We start from the raw sequence: 15,058 nt of genomic DNA, 5'->3' as shown, positions 1-15,058 counted from the left end.
CTTCACAGTTCGTTCTGACCTTAGTATCATTGCAATGTATGATTGATTGATTGATTGATTGATTGGATTCCCTACCCACCCTTCACCAGGGGTGCGTTCCTACAGTTTAAAAATATAATATTAAAAACAGTGAAAAGAAATTACAGTAAGATTATAGGGTGAATTGTGTGTGTGTGTGTGTGTGTGTGTGTGTGTGTGTGTGTGTGTGTGTTACAGGTAGGTAGCCGTGTTGGGCTGCCATAGTTGAAACAAAATAAAAAACAAAAAAATCCTTCCAGTAGCCCCTCAGAGACCAACTAAGTTTGTTATTGCTATGAGCTTGTGTGTGTTTGTTATTGCTATGAGTGTGTGTGTGTGTGTGTCCTGATAAAGGTGAGATCCAAAACATTTTCCACATAAAAACAACACCTCCATTTTATAGTAACGTATACCACTTGGTTGTCAAAGGGCAGGGTAAATAGTAGGGCTATGCACAGACCCTTGATTTGTGGCCCCAATTTGTAAATCCAGATCAGATCTGGTCTGGATCAAGCTGGACCAATTCCAGCCTGCCCTGGATCAAAATCTGGATTGGGAAATTTAAAAATAGCCAGAAATCCCATTGACTTGCATTGCAAAACCAGAACGGGGCATAACTTTCTTATTTTCTGTTTTTTCCCGCGGGGCATGAAATTTGGAGGCATGACAGCCCCTACAGAGGAAATTGGCCTGCATAATTTCTCATATATATATATATATATATATATATATATATATATATACACCGTATTTTTCGCTCTATAAGACGCACCAGACCATAAGACGCACCTAGTTTTTGGAGGAGGAAAACAAGAAAAAAAAATATTCTGAATCCCAGAAGCCAGAACAGCAAGAGGGATCTGGCTTCTGGGATAGCCTCTTGCTGTCCCGGCTTATGGGATAGCTGCACACAGCTTCTCCCGGGCAGGGGGACGAAGGCTCCCCCTGCCCGGAAGAGGCTGCGCGGGGCTAAGCCAGAAGCCAGAACAGCAAGCGGGAACGCTGCGCAGTGATCCCTCTTGCTGTCCTGGCTTATGGGATAGCCGTGCACAGCCACTCCCGGGCAGCGGGAGGAAGGCTCCCCCACGAGCCGCGCTACCTTTAAAGAGCGTGCGGAGAGTGTGTGCGGCTCTTGGGGGCTTTTCCCCGAGGAGGGAGAAGGGCATCCCTTCTCCCTCCTCGGGGAAAAGCCCCCAAGACCCGCATACACGCTCCACGTGGCTTTTTAAAGGGAGCGCTGAGCAGAGCCTCCCGCCTGCATTCGCTCCATAAGACGCACACACATTTCCCCTTACTTTTTAGGAGGGGAAAAGTGTGTCTTATAGAGCAAAAAAATACAGTATACACACACACACACACACACACACACACACACACACGATAGCTGCTTTTTGGTCATGCCCGTTTTTATGCTTCCCTGTTTCTTCCATCAAGATTTTGAAAACATTTTTTCCTTTTTTTTTTAAAGGCTTGGTATGCTAGGCACAAGCAGAATTATTTTTTTTATTTCATATTAATAATATTATCTGTGGTTACTCTTATTGTTATTATTTAATGTTTGGAGCCACGTTGTGCAAGGCCTTCAACCCTCATGCATGCAGACATTGTGTTGGCCCAAAGAATATAGCATTATATAGTTGCACAAGTCCAGGGGGTTCAAAACACCTAGATTCCACCCCACCTTCTCTCTTACTTTTGCATATGCAGTGTGGACAAGGTGCTGCTCCCTCCCTACAATCAATTACTGTATTTTTTCATGTATAAGACTATTTGGGGGGACTCAAAATTCAGAAAATGGGGGGAAATTGCCCAAAGTTGTTGAGCTTTTTTGTGCCTGCTCACTGACAAGAGCCACCAATCAACCGCCCATTTGCTGCAGGAACAGCAATTTGACCTTGTCGCAGACACCAATAATCAGCGCTGTTGCTGCTGACAATCTGCTGCTCGCGACAGGAACCAATCCCCCATCCCCACTCTGCACTATCCATGTATAACACGGCCCCAATTTTTGAGGTGATTTTATCTGGAAAAAAACCTCGTCTTATACATGGAAAGGGGACGCGGGTGGCGCTGTGGGTTAAACCCCAGAGCCTAGGGCTTGCTGATCAGAAGGTCGGCGGTTCGAATTCCCGTGACGGGGTGAGCTCCCATTGCTCAGTCCCTGTTCCTGTCAACCTAACAGTTCGAAAGCACGTCAAAAGTGCAAGTAGATAAATAGGTACCACTCCAGTGGGAAGGTAAACGGCGTTTCCGTGCGCTGCTCTGGTTTGCCAGAAGCGGCTTAGTCATGCTGGCCACATGACCCAGAAGCTGTACGCCGGCTCCCTTGGCCAATAAAGCGAGATGAGCGCCACAACCCCAGAGTCGGTCATGACTGGACCTAATGGTCAGGGGTCCCTTTACTTTTATACATGGGAAAGTATGGTGAGCAGGAAGGACTCGTGTCCTTGGCTTTGCCCACAGGGTTGTTCTATATCAGGCATAGGCAAACTTGGCCCTCCAGGTGTTTTGGGACTACAACTCCCATGATCCCTAGCTAACAGGACCAGTCGTCAGGGATGATGGGAGTTGTAGTCCCAAAACTTCTGGAGGGCCGAGTTTGCCTATGCCTGTTCTATATGCAAGTGTGTTAGAAGAAGACCAAGGAAGGGCTGGGACCATGGCAGAAAGCTCTCTGGATGTGCCAAGAGATCCCACAACTGCTCCAACACTTTGAAAATAGAAATGGGCAAACTATGTGCGCTTTTATTTTTGAGAAATCTCTCTGTGGTTATGAAAATAATTCTGTTTCTTCCCTAGGGAATGAGATGGTACTTTATTTTAACCACCCTGCTAGCTGGAGCTTATTTCACTTTCCCCCATCCTCCTCTTACAGAAAGCCATAATTTACAGAATGTTCACAGATATCCAGAAATAGTTCAGGGTTTTTTTCCTCTTAAAATATATTTCCAATTGCAGCCATCTCTAATCATGCCAGTGTGTTATGACATCCCTTCTTTCCAAAGAGAATAGCCATGAAATAAAAATTACGGGCCACAAAATCTGCTATTACATCTCTTCTCCCCTTGTCACTGGAATCGCTTTTCAGAAAATGAAAATTTTCACACAGGTGCCAAGTAAGAAACCTGGCTGCTTGTGAATGAAGCGGGAGCTTACTGAGCCTGGTGCGATTGCTTGTGGGGAATAGGACATTTCTTTTAAAAAACAAGACTAGAGGAGCTTGCAGAACCTGCTTCTACTGCATTCTACTCCGTGTGGAGCTAACTCAATACGAGGCAGCCCTGAATGTTCATACCTAGCTTTCGTTCAATGACCGCATGCCCAGATCTCCCTGTACATTAGCTCAGCAAATGTTCTCTGCCCGCTTTGAAGAAAGCTTTTCCATTTTCTTCCCTAGGTCTGGGTTTCAGCATCGCCGGAGGTGTGGGGAATCAGCACATTCCTGGAGACAACAGTATTTATGTTACTAAAATTATTGATGGAGGCGCAGCGCAGAAGGACGGGAGGTTGCAAGTTGGAGACAGGCTCCTTATGGTGAGAAGTTGATGCCAAAGCTTTTATGTGCAGTTGGATGGTGTAATATAATACATATTCAGATTCAGTTGGACAGATTTCACTGGATCAGACCAATTAAATCCGCCTTCCTCCTTTTCCCTCTTCCATATAATTTTGCTCCCTCCTTCTTAGAGATGGGGAATAGATTTGATTCCATTTGCCTTTTTAATGTGAACTGAACCACAGTTGTCCTCCACAACTCCGAAATGCACTTTTCAAAAATGCACATACTTGGGTAAAGTGTCCATAAAAGCACATATATTAGTGAAAACAATGTTTTCTATTAAGGAAAGTTGCTTGGAGAAATGTGTACATTAATCGAAACTGCTTGCAAGAATGCACACAGAAATTTGCACTAAAATGCTGACAAATTTTCATGAGGGTTTGTTTTTTTTAATCACAAATTTCTGCACAAATGTTTAGAACTGAATTTACAACTGAACTATTAGAAACTATGGGAAACTGAAATTGATCGCTTTGTCCATTGCTAGAGTGTGTGTGTGTTTGCATTTTGGTTCTTGATTCGAAGGAAACTCACTGACTTGTTGAACCAGATGCTCCCAGGCCTGACAGCATCTTAGCTTCCTATAAAAGATAAATAAATATAATTGACTATTTTTGCGTGTGTTTCCCTCCCTTGCTGAACCCAGACAGCAGCTGTAGCCCATTCAGTTCTGTCCTTTGAGGGACAATGCATTGACAATTAAGTGGAACAATAGACTCACTATCTTAAAGCAATTTTTAGGCCTTCAGAAAAGAAACAACAAGAAGGGGGGAGAGAACTGCTTCAGTTTTAGAGCTCTCCAAATCACGGAGCTTCAAAAGAGCCATTTGAATAAGCAGCAATGGGCCAATTACAGCTCCCCAGTTCACAGATGTTCACTGCAGAACACTCACTACAGTTGTACTTGAACAGGCATGAGAAGAAACAGAAATGATTTTCAAGAGTTTTGTGTGTTTTTTTCAAAAGGGCAAAACTTTACCACAGCACAAAACCGGCACTCAGCTCCCTCTCAGTTACAATCCAATCAAATCCCAAGAGGCTGTGTACAGCAGATGTAAAGGGGGCAATTTTCCACTTGAGCCAGAAATCTAAATAAAATTTGTACGTTTCCCCGGAACTCTTTGCTTGCTCTTCCGCTGTTTCCTTCCTCCCAACATTCGGGCAGCTTGATTTTATTGAATTCGGGCAAAATTTACTTGGAGGGGCTCTTGAGAGGAAGACTGAAGATCTTCCAGATTAGATTAAAATGGCCAGCACCTAACACACACACACACATACACACACACATACACACCACACACAAAAAATACCCAGTGAAGAATTAATGTGGGGGTGATTTATTTATTTTCTGTATACCTCATCTCCCTAGAGCAGCTGAGACCAGCCAAGTTGGGGAAATCCAACTTTGTCCACATGTGCTTAGTCTGACCCAGAGTTAAACCATTCTCTAGGCCAGGAGTAGCCAATGAGTTGCCCTACAGATGTTGCAAGCTACAACTTCCACCAACCCCAGCCAGCATGGCCTGTGATCAGGGATGGGTCCCAAATAGCTGAAGGCACTTCACTGGCTCCATAGGAAACCTTCTACCAAGTTACAATCCCTTGGCCTAACTCAGTTCACGGGGCTGTTGTTAATATAAAAGACGGAAGTGAGGGAGTACCATGTGTGCTGACTTTTTCTCCTTGGGGGAAAGTGCAATGAACTAATGAAAAGGAAGATTGTAAGCTACTGTTGTATATTTTTTCGGGGGGGGGGCCTAAACTCATAGAAATGGTAGGATTTTGATTATTTGGGGTGTGAAGGGCCATTGGCAATACGTGAGAACTGTCCTTCCCCCTTGCCCTGAGGTGTGAAGGTTGGAAGGTGCTAGGGTAGCTGGGTGTGAGGTAACAGGAAAGGGAAGTCTTGAGCAGGGGTGCCAATTTGAATGAAATATTGTGGGGGCCCAGGTAAGCCCTGCCCTGCATAATTGATCACATGATGCTCTGCACACACATACTTTGAATGGGAATGCCCATCAGATATTTTATTGTGGGGGTGGAAACCTCTACAGCCCCTAGGAGTTGGCTCCTATGGTCTTAAGCAAGGGTTGCTGGAAAGAGATAGAGAGACTGGGATCCATCTTGGGCAGGCCGGCTGCAATGCTGTGGGGGACAAGCCCCTCTTTAAAGCACCATGCCGTAAGCTCTGGGCTCCTTCCATGCAGACTGAGGGTGTAAATACATATTTCTTAAAACTACAACAGGCTCTGCAGTGTCTCAATACCAGGAATACCTGGACGCCCAGAGAGTGGGAGCGGCACACAACTTTTGTAACTCTGCACTGTGTGTGCATCCATTTGGTGGATAAAGAGCAGAATCTATTTATAATATGAGTGCTAGAACAATTTGCCCGTGTGTGCTGCAAAGCACGCCATCTTGCAGTGAAATGCTTTGAGATCCCATCAGCCTTCTCTCATTCAAATTGCCGTCCTGGTCTCATTCAATAAACCAAGCTGTCCTGTGATTAGCAAAGGACGTTAGGGAACTATATTCATTTTGAAACTTGTACACAAGCCCTTTAAATTAGAATCCAAGCATTCAACCATCATTCTTTATCCAGGGGCTTCTGAGTTTTAAATGGGAATTCCTCTAAAGCTGTAAACCTTCTCACCTGTAATAATCTAATTGGTACCGTATATTGAATTCCTTGATTAGCATGTGAACAGGTAGCATTTTAGTTTGTGACCAGCCTAATGCATCCATCTCTTTACTCCCATTAGGTAAATAATTACTGTTTAGAAGAAGTAACACATGAAGAAGCAGTAGCAATATTGAAGAATACATCCGACGTAGTTTATTTAAAAGTTGGGAAGCCCACCACCATTTACATGACTGATCCCTATGGCCCACCAGACATTACCCATCGTAAGTAATGCCTGTCTGTCATTCTTAATGTCATAGAACCATGGAATTGTAGAGTTGGAAGGGACCCCAAGGGTCATCTAGTCCAACCCCCTGCAATGCCGGAATCTCAGCTAAAGCATCCATGACAGATGACCATCCAACCTCTGCTTAGAAACCTCCAAGGAAGGAGAGTTCACCACCTCCAGATGGAGTCAATTCCACTGCTGTACAGCTCTTACTGTCGGGAAAGTTCTTCCTGATGTTGAGTCAGAATCTCCTTTCTTGTAATTGGAATCCATTGGTTCAGTTTCTACCCTGTTTTTGACTTCAACTCCCATTATCCCTAGCTAGCAAGACCAGTGGTCAGGGATGATGGGAACTGTAGTCCAAAAACAGCTGGAGACCCAAATTTGGGAAGCACTGCTGTACACACTGCTGTACTCTTCAGATGCTGTGTATTTAAAGTGACTTCATTTGAAAAACTAAAAACTCAATCCCAGGTGAATAGGGAAACACCCTGAGCTCAGGATGCGAAGATGTGGGAGGACCATTCATCTTGATGGACAAAAACAAATTGAAAGGACTGGATTTGAAGTCTCACATGTAGCTCATACCTTTTGGAAGCATTCGGTTTTAACGCTTGCAGAAGTGTGACCTCTTTTGCAGTAACAAGCAATGGGATGCCCTTGTCTGTTCCCAAACCTTAGTCACAATAGTTTTGTCTCATTTGAACCTGTCTGCTTTTTGAGGTCACCTACTGAGACTGGCTCCAGATCTCAGGGTGCTAGAGGGGTAGAAGGAAGCAGGAAACCCTTCAGGGGATCATTTTGTGTGGCGCCAGCTTTATTGTGTTTGAGGTAGCTAACTGTTGAATTGCTTTCATATTTGCCAATTTCTCTGAAGGGTTGGCTGCCTGTTTAACAAAAGGTCGGAACAGAAATGTTGAGCTGCATCCCGGGAAAGTCAGCTGCACTTAGCTCCCCCTGAAATCAGTTGGGCTTGAGTTCAGTCACGGCGAACATGCCCCGTTCATTCCAAAGTGACTTAAATGGGATCCATCCCCATTTAAATAAAATGAGTTCTGCCACAACGAGCTGTGCAGTGTTCAAATCCCACTACAGTGGTACCTTGGGTTAAGAACTTAATTCGTTCTGGGGGTCTGTTCTTAACCTGAAACTGTTCTTAACCTGAAGCACCACTTTAGCTAATGGGGCCTCCCGCTGCCGCCGCGCCGCTAGAGCACAATTTCTGTTCTCATCCTGAAGCAAAGTTCTTAACCCGAGGTACTATTTCTGGGTTAGCGGAGTCTGTAACCTGTAGCGTAAGTAACCTGAAGCGTATGTAACCCAAGGTAATCACAACTCATTTGTTTGTTTTTAACCTGCAGCTTATTCCCCGCCAATGGAAAACCATATACTGTCTTCAGGCAACAACGGGACTTTAGAATACAAGGCATCTTTGGCTCCCATCTCACCGGGAAGATATTCGCCTATCCCAAAGCACATGCTTGTCGAGGATGACTATACCAGGTCAGATATCCGCCTTTACTGAGTGCCTCTGATTGATTACTTAGTTCAGGAAGCACAATTTTAATCCCATTATTAGTTTGTTGGCAGTGCATAAACAGTGGAACAGTCTCATTACATAGGGACTCTCAAAATCATCAGGAAGCAGGAGATGTATCACCTTCTCTTGCGCATAATTAATGGTTAGCCTAATGGGCCACACTGTGTATTATGACAGGGGTAGACAACAGGTGCAACCTCAGTGGTTTGTAATAACCCTGACCCACCACTGCTTCCCACTGGCTACCAAAGCCTCAATATTTTCCTGCTCTGTTCTCTGCCTCAAAAGCCAGCCCCAGTTTCTCTTCCCCTTCCTCCTTCTCCCAGCCCAGCTCCTTGCAGAATATCATGGATTTTCCTGTTATTCTGCTGGGCACTGCATTCTGCACGACACTTTCTCATTTATTTGGATGCTTTTATATGCCTTCCTTTGCATATAAAAAGGCAACTTGACAGCACAGCCGAATAAGACTTCAGCTACCTAATATAACACAGCCCTTAGAAAACATAACACAATGACTCTTAATTGGCTAAAGAAGCAATTTACTAGCAGCAGCAGCAGCTAATTCATTGATCTAATCGGGTTCCTCCTCCTTCAAATGCCCTCTGAAAAAAGGTACATTTTAACCAGCCAACTAAAATGATACTGGAAAGGTAGTAGAGAGGGAGATCTGCATGCAAGGAGTGACCACTGGAAAGGCCATTTCCCAGAGCTCCACGCTGCGTACTTCGTCCTGCGTAGGGTCTCACCTGCTGATCTTAAAACATGGGCAGGTTGTTGTGGAAGAGTTGTCCTTGCAAATATGCAGCTTGAAGACAACATGGCAGCTACTGTTCCCAAATTTGCCCCCTGCCACTCCTGATATGCCTCTGAGTTTGTACCACATCCTTGGGACTTCTACTCACCCTACTTTCGTATTGGTCCCTCAACCCAAGGCTCACATGTTGGGCAACACTCACCTCCAAGTTGCTGCCTCTGTGGGATCTCTTGCCCGTTGCAATCTTTCGTCTTGCATATCTGAAATATGCACACCTAGTCTGGGGCAGAATGGAGGGGGCTTTTCCTCCCCTTTGCTTCTGTATCAACAGCAAAAGTGCTTCCCTCCTCAGACTGCTGTCTCAGTTTTTATAACCCGCTGTGGGAGCAACTGCACAGAGATCTATTATGCAGAGATAATGCAGATTTGATTCCGCATCTGTCTCTAACGATCTGCTCAGTCAGCTCACTTAGGCCCAGCTTCAAAGTACAAGCAATCGCAATCAACTATGAGTTTCTTGTGCCATTCACATGCATGTGGTCACCCTGATTGTTTGGACCGCTGAAGAGCAATAGTCTATAAACCACCCAAAAAATGCACATCTCCTACATAAGCACATGACACATATACCCTTCCCCTCTGCACTAGTTTTCAGCATTTAAGAATGACAGGAACATGACATGGATACATTATGACAAACCCCACAAGAATATATGCCTCTGGCAGCTCTCTGCTGAGTGCATGGGACCTTGACACCCTACCTTCTCCCCAAGAACCTTGAGAAAGGTTTTGTTCAGTTGCTATGAATTTGTTTAGAGAGCCCAAGCCATTTTTTATTTAAAAAAAAATAACCTCCCCCCCCCCATGAATACACATCTGGGTGCTCTCTTGTTATTAGCTTCAAAGTGCAGCCATTCCCTCAAATGAAAGCCTTCGGTTTTGCATGCTAATATTGAACCCACATTGGAAAGGCTTGTGGAAAAGTTTTTTAAAAATGATAATTTCATATCATTATTCTCTGAGGAGCCATTTAATCACCCTGAGTGTACAGTCACCAGGGAGATGCATCCCATCATGGCTCTTTGATGACTCTGCCCACATGGTTTAGGTGTTCGGAAGCAGGCGCTTCACATTCTGGATGGAGCGAGGTGTTTGGCTGCAAATGCAGGTCTGGGATTGGCTTCTGACATTGCCAGAGAATTTGAGCGAGGAGGAAATGGCTGCCACCAGTAGTGACCTGTGGGATTCCATGAAGTCATGGAGCTATCTTCCCAACACCAACCTCATTGCAATTTACCTGGGTGGTGCGCTGAGGTCAGGACTGCCAACACCCCACTGTGAAACTAATCTGGCCAGCGCTGGGTACAAATCAGTCCCCTGACAAAATCCATCTATTTAGTAGGAAGTTGAAAAGTGTCCCTGGATTAATTGGAAAACATCTGGTAACCTTAGGGTACCATGCCCTATAATAGCCAATGCAATCCATTCCTCCCTTGAACAATTAAACTTCCGGGGTATTGTCAGAATACAAAGCTGGTGGACCTAAGCTTTCCCAGAAAGAGCATTTTTGTTTTGCATCAGGAGGGAGCCCAGCCAGAGCGCTGCAGCCCTGTTAGTTGCCACTGCTACCAGACCTGTGCTGCAGCCCAGGAATCCTAGACCAGTTCTGCGTTTTAAAAGTGCCATGAGTGAAGTGCAATCGATTGGAGAGCGTTGCACGAGACAAAGCTCCGTCTTCTAGCTCCCTTTACGATATCGGCCCTAGTGACTTCTCTCTCTTTTTGCAGATATGACTTCCCTTGGTAGGTGTTTCCCACTGGAACAGGGACCACTGCCAGCCAGTAGGGGGATTCTCATGAGTGCAAGAGATACGATCAATCCCTGAGACAGACAGACAAACAAACAAAATCCTTTTATTCATTTTTGTTCACTTCTGCCTGCTGGAAAGGGAGAAGATCTTATGCCTTCTTTTAGAGTAACTTTCAGTGCTCTAAACACAAGATTTGCGGGCACCGGCTTGTGAACCTGCTTAAATGTAGTGCTACTTATTTTGGTGTGGATATTTTCATGTTGCTCAGTTTGCGCAATAAGAAACAAAAGGCGGTGTGTGCCAGTGGTTGGATTGGGAGCTAGAAAGTCAGCCTTCAGCTTCCTTCTCTCCTACTGACTTTGTGTGTGTGTGCGTGTACATCATCTTTGCTTTTTTGCAGCTTTCTTGATGCTATACGAAATCGCTACTGAAAGTTTGCCTGCTTGTGTAATGAATTTTTGCAACCTGTAGATGAGAAATACTAAATAATGTGAAGCTTTGGCAATATATTGTCATGTGTTTGGAAAGGAGCAGAATGTTTTTCTGAATGCATTTGGGGAAAATGCTATTGTTGGATCCGGACAGGAATCCGGATGGACTTAAGGCCCATTCAAAGCAATGAGAAAAAAGACAGTCATGACTCAGTTTACGCCCCGTTGATTTTAATGAGATGCAAGTGCAACTAACCTAACCTGGACCCAACCCTTTTTTAAAAGCAGAAACAAAAAGCAACAGCCCTAAATTAGATTAAATTTCAATGAAGCTCGAGTGGACCGTCCACAAATTATGTAACAAAGTTTACCCACCAATGCCTGCTATGTTATTATGCAGTTGTATTTCATAATATTGCTTTTAATGTGCTGCAGGGGAAGAAAGCACCTATGTTCTTGCCATGGGATCCAATGTAAATATTCAGCAATTAAACTTACTTGATCAGTTCAAAGATCCATCTAGCCCAGCATTTTTGCGTCCAGTAGAGGCCAGCCTGAAGATACCTGTTTCTGCTTTCTGTCCTCAGTTTAGGGACCGAGTACAATTCAATTCAGTTTGCATTTATGTGCTTTCCAAAATGACACATGAACCAAGGCAAAGCCGTCTTTCAAAGTTTGCACCTCTCTGAACGTCACAGCGCAAATTCTCCAGACAAGTCATGCATATATTCGGACAAACTGTTCCTTAAAATGCATGTGCTAGTGAAAAAAACACACAAAACTGACATGCATAAGAGAGAGAAATCACACTAAATTCCAACGAATTTTAATAAGAGCCGACTGAAATGTGGAGAATTTGGAAAAAAAGAATGTGTCTCAAATTAATGCAGAAATAGAATGGCATTCAAGTTGTGAGTGAACACATGAGCAATTCACAAGATAGGCAGCTCCATCCATTCCTACCTCCAGTTACAAGATAAGGAGAGCACAAGATGCAAAAGATCCCAGGTTCCGTCCCTGGCATCCTCACCTGGTGTCAGGTGACAAGAAAAAGCCTGGTACCCTGGAGAGCCTTTGTCATCTGAACAACTTGGAGCAATGCAGCTTCCTGTTTGCATTATGCTCTGTATAACCACCAAGTATGCTATGACGACTGAGGTCTGAAAGCAGAAACACATATCTGTATCTCGTTCCCCTGCCCAGTTTCTCAATGAGGTTGTTGAGTCGGAGAGGCAGTGCCCTGGTTTGATCTCTGTGAATCCCACAGGAGCCAGCTCTTAGGGAGTGAGGTTCCTTTGCCACCCCCCAAGAAAATACTTGAGGGGGTCGCCCCTAAGTTGACGGACATTGGCATTCAAATGGTGTGCATCTTGTGATTATGTGGGGTGGGGCTTGCCTGCTCCCACCCCAATATATTATTCAAGTTGGCACCCCTTCATTGGAGCATGTAGGGTATCCCCCAGGCATGTGGTTGATTTTGTGTGTGTGTTTAAATTTACTGGTTTATATGAGTGGAAATCCTCCATGACGGGTGGAACCCTGATTGGGTCAGAATCCCTGCCTGCGTACAATAAGCAAGGAAATCCCTTTCCTATATGTCCAAATAGAATAGAATTTATTATTTATACCCCGCCCATCTGGCTGGGTTTCCCCAGCCACTCTGGGTGGCTCCCAACAGAGTATTAGAATGCAGTAGTCTGTTAAACATTAAAAGCTTCCCTAAAGAGGGCTGCCTTCAGATGTCTTCTAAAAGTCTGGTAGTTGTTCTTCTCTTTGACATCTGGTGGGAGGGCGGGTGCCACTACCGAGAAGGCCCTCTGCCTGATGGATATGCAGGTGGTGGATAAACCTTTGTGTGATGTGCATTCGTCATGGAAGATGTGGTTCTTTCCATACTTAGGAGGATTTGTGTGAGTCTCACTATATTGCCAGTCAGAGTAGACCAGAGTAGCATCAGGGGGCCCTGTGGCCCTTAAAACCCTCCCCAGAACACACCCTGAGTTGCCCTTTCCTTGGGTGATTCCCACCCCCCAAGCAGGAATATGTCCTTGGACTCCAGCAATGTGTCTCACTCGCCTGATGGAGGATGCAGAGGGGGGTGTACAGAAAGTAGCTTACGGTAGAAAGGGGGTGTGTGTATTAATTGATCCTGCCTCTGGCCACACCAGCCACTAGACGTTTCCCTAGAGACATGGTCCTCAGGTGGGAAAAGGTTTCCTACTCCTAGACTATACAATACTGAGCTGGATGGATACATTGTCGGATTTCATACCAGGCATGTTTCTATGATCTACCCATCTGCATCTTGCCACTCTCACAGTGTCTATATATTGTGGGATACATAATCTTTGGACAGCCCATGGCTTAGCCGACGCCAAATCATCTCCACAATCGGTTTCAACCTCCCCCATCCCCACCCCAGCCACATTCGCTGCAGTTATTCTCTCGTGTAGCCCTGTGCATTTTTAAGCAAACAAACATGATCATTACTACAAGTCCTCAATGCCGCTTCGCATGGTAACCATGACAACCTTGAGGTATGGAATGTGCGTTCCATGCGCTGTCCAAGCATGGAGGTGCTGCTGGCCAAATTCTGCTTTGCTTGTTTCGATAATGAAACTAGAGAGGGGGAGAGAACGATATTCTGCAGTTTGATAGAGCTAAGTGCATGTTTGCAGTTTAGCCTAACGCATTGCTCACAAGAGGGAGAAATGACCAAGGTTGTATTTCCCCCCCCCCTTCTTCTTCTTATCACTAATTCACTGCTACAGTATTTTTTATTATGCTTCCTGAATGGTTCGAAAGTTAACCAGAAACCTCTGTTCTTTCGCTTCTCCAGGCAATTCCATTGTTATTAATATTTACAGTTCACTGTTGAGCGGTTTTTGCTTCCATGTTGTAATGTGTTGTTTAAGTAGCAACTGATGCTGAGTTTTGCTGTGAACTCTCTTAAAAAATAAATGCTTTTCTTTTCTTTTCCTGTAAATACAAGTGAAATGTTTATCCAGGCTAATGAGTACATGAGGGATCCAGAAATAAAAGTCAGCTCGAGCTATATGTTAAAACAAATATAAGGAAGGATATTTTGAGGGTTAGTGGTTGATAAAATTCCCAGGGCTTAAAAAAAAAAAAATCAGATATACCTAACAGTGACATACTTGCCCTTCTTTAGGGTCTACTAATTATTTCCAACCCCCGAAAGCCATTATTTTAGGAGTACGCAGCTTCGTGATCTCTCTGTCAGATACAGTGGTACCTCGGGTTAAGAACTTAATTCATTCTGGAGATCCATTCTTAACCTGAAACTGTTCTTAACTAGAGGCGTACTTTCACTAATGGGGCCTCCTGCTGTCGCCGCCGCGCCGCCGCCGTGCGATTTCTGTTCTCATCCTGAAGCAAAGTTCTTAACCCAAGGTACTATTTCTGGGTTAGCGGAGTCTGTAACCTGAAGCGTCTGTAACCTGAAGCGTCTGTAACCCGAGGTATACACAGCTGTTAAAATCTTTCTTTCCCATCCAAACCAAACCCCTCGGGCGATATTACCCTGCTAGAATTATGTGAAAACAATGAGCATAGGCTTTGATCACTGGCCTACGCTTCCATAGATGCAGAATCCCACCCAGATTGCACAGCCAGCTCCTCTCACACAGCACAACAACCCTGTTCTGTAGAGAGGGTGCAGCCAATTTGAGCCACCCTGTTCTGTAGAGAGGGCTACAGCCAATTTGAGCCACCATGTCACGAGCCTCAGGGGCTGATGGGAGTTGTAGTCCAGCAACATCTGCAGGGCACCAGGCTGGCCTAGACCACCAGATTTCTGCAAGGATGTTGTCATTGTTTTCAGTCCCAGAAAGAAATTACTACTCAAGCCCTGGGCTGGTACACATTGGAAGACGCTTTAGTTGAGAGAGCCTGTTGATGAGACCTTTTTTCTCTTTAGTAATCAAGCTCAGGGTGGCACAGTTTGTTCTCTCCCCCATCACCCCAATTTTATTTTCACAATAACCCTTTGAGTAAGGTTAGCTGAGGGG

General features: G+C 44.8%; 1 protein-coding gene across 32 annotated transcripts in view; it reads left to right on the top strand.

The window, feature by feature from the left end:
* Nucleotides 1–15,058, top strand: part of DLG2 (discs large MAGUK scaffold protein 2) — an 874,668-nt gene that overhangs the window by 652,786 nt on the left and 206,824 nt on the right. For all 32 annotated transcript variants that reach the window (XM_079973452.1, XM_079973437.1, XM_079973448.1 and 29 more), the window contains 3 exons: nt 3,416–3,552; nt 6,340–6,484; nt 7,851–7,992. In XM_079973452.1, the coding sequence (XP_079829578.1) occupies nt 3,416–3,552; nt 6,340–6,484; nt 7,851–7,992 (424 nt within the window). The remainder of the gene's footprint in view (nt 1–3,415; nt 3,553–6,339; nt 6,485–7,850; nt 7,993–15,058) is intronic.

Source organism: Podarcis cretensis, assembly GCF_951804945.1.
Source record: "Podarcis cretensis genome assembly, chromosome: 4".
NCBI lineage: Eukaryota > Metazoa > Chordata > Lepidosauria > Squamata > Lacertidae > Podarcis > Podarcis cretensis.
The sequence above is the reverse complement of the archived record's forward strand: the minus strand, read 5'-3'. Positions and strand labels throughout refer to the sequence as shown.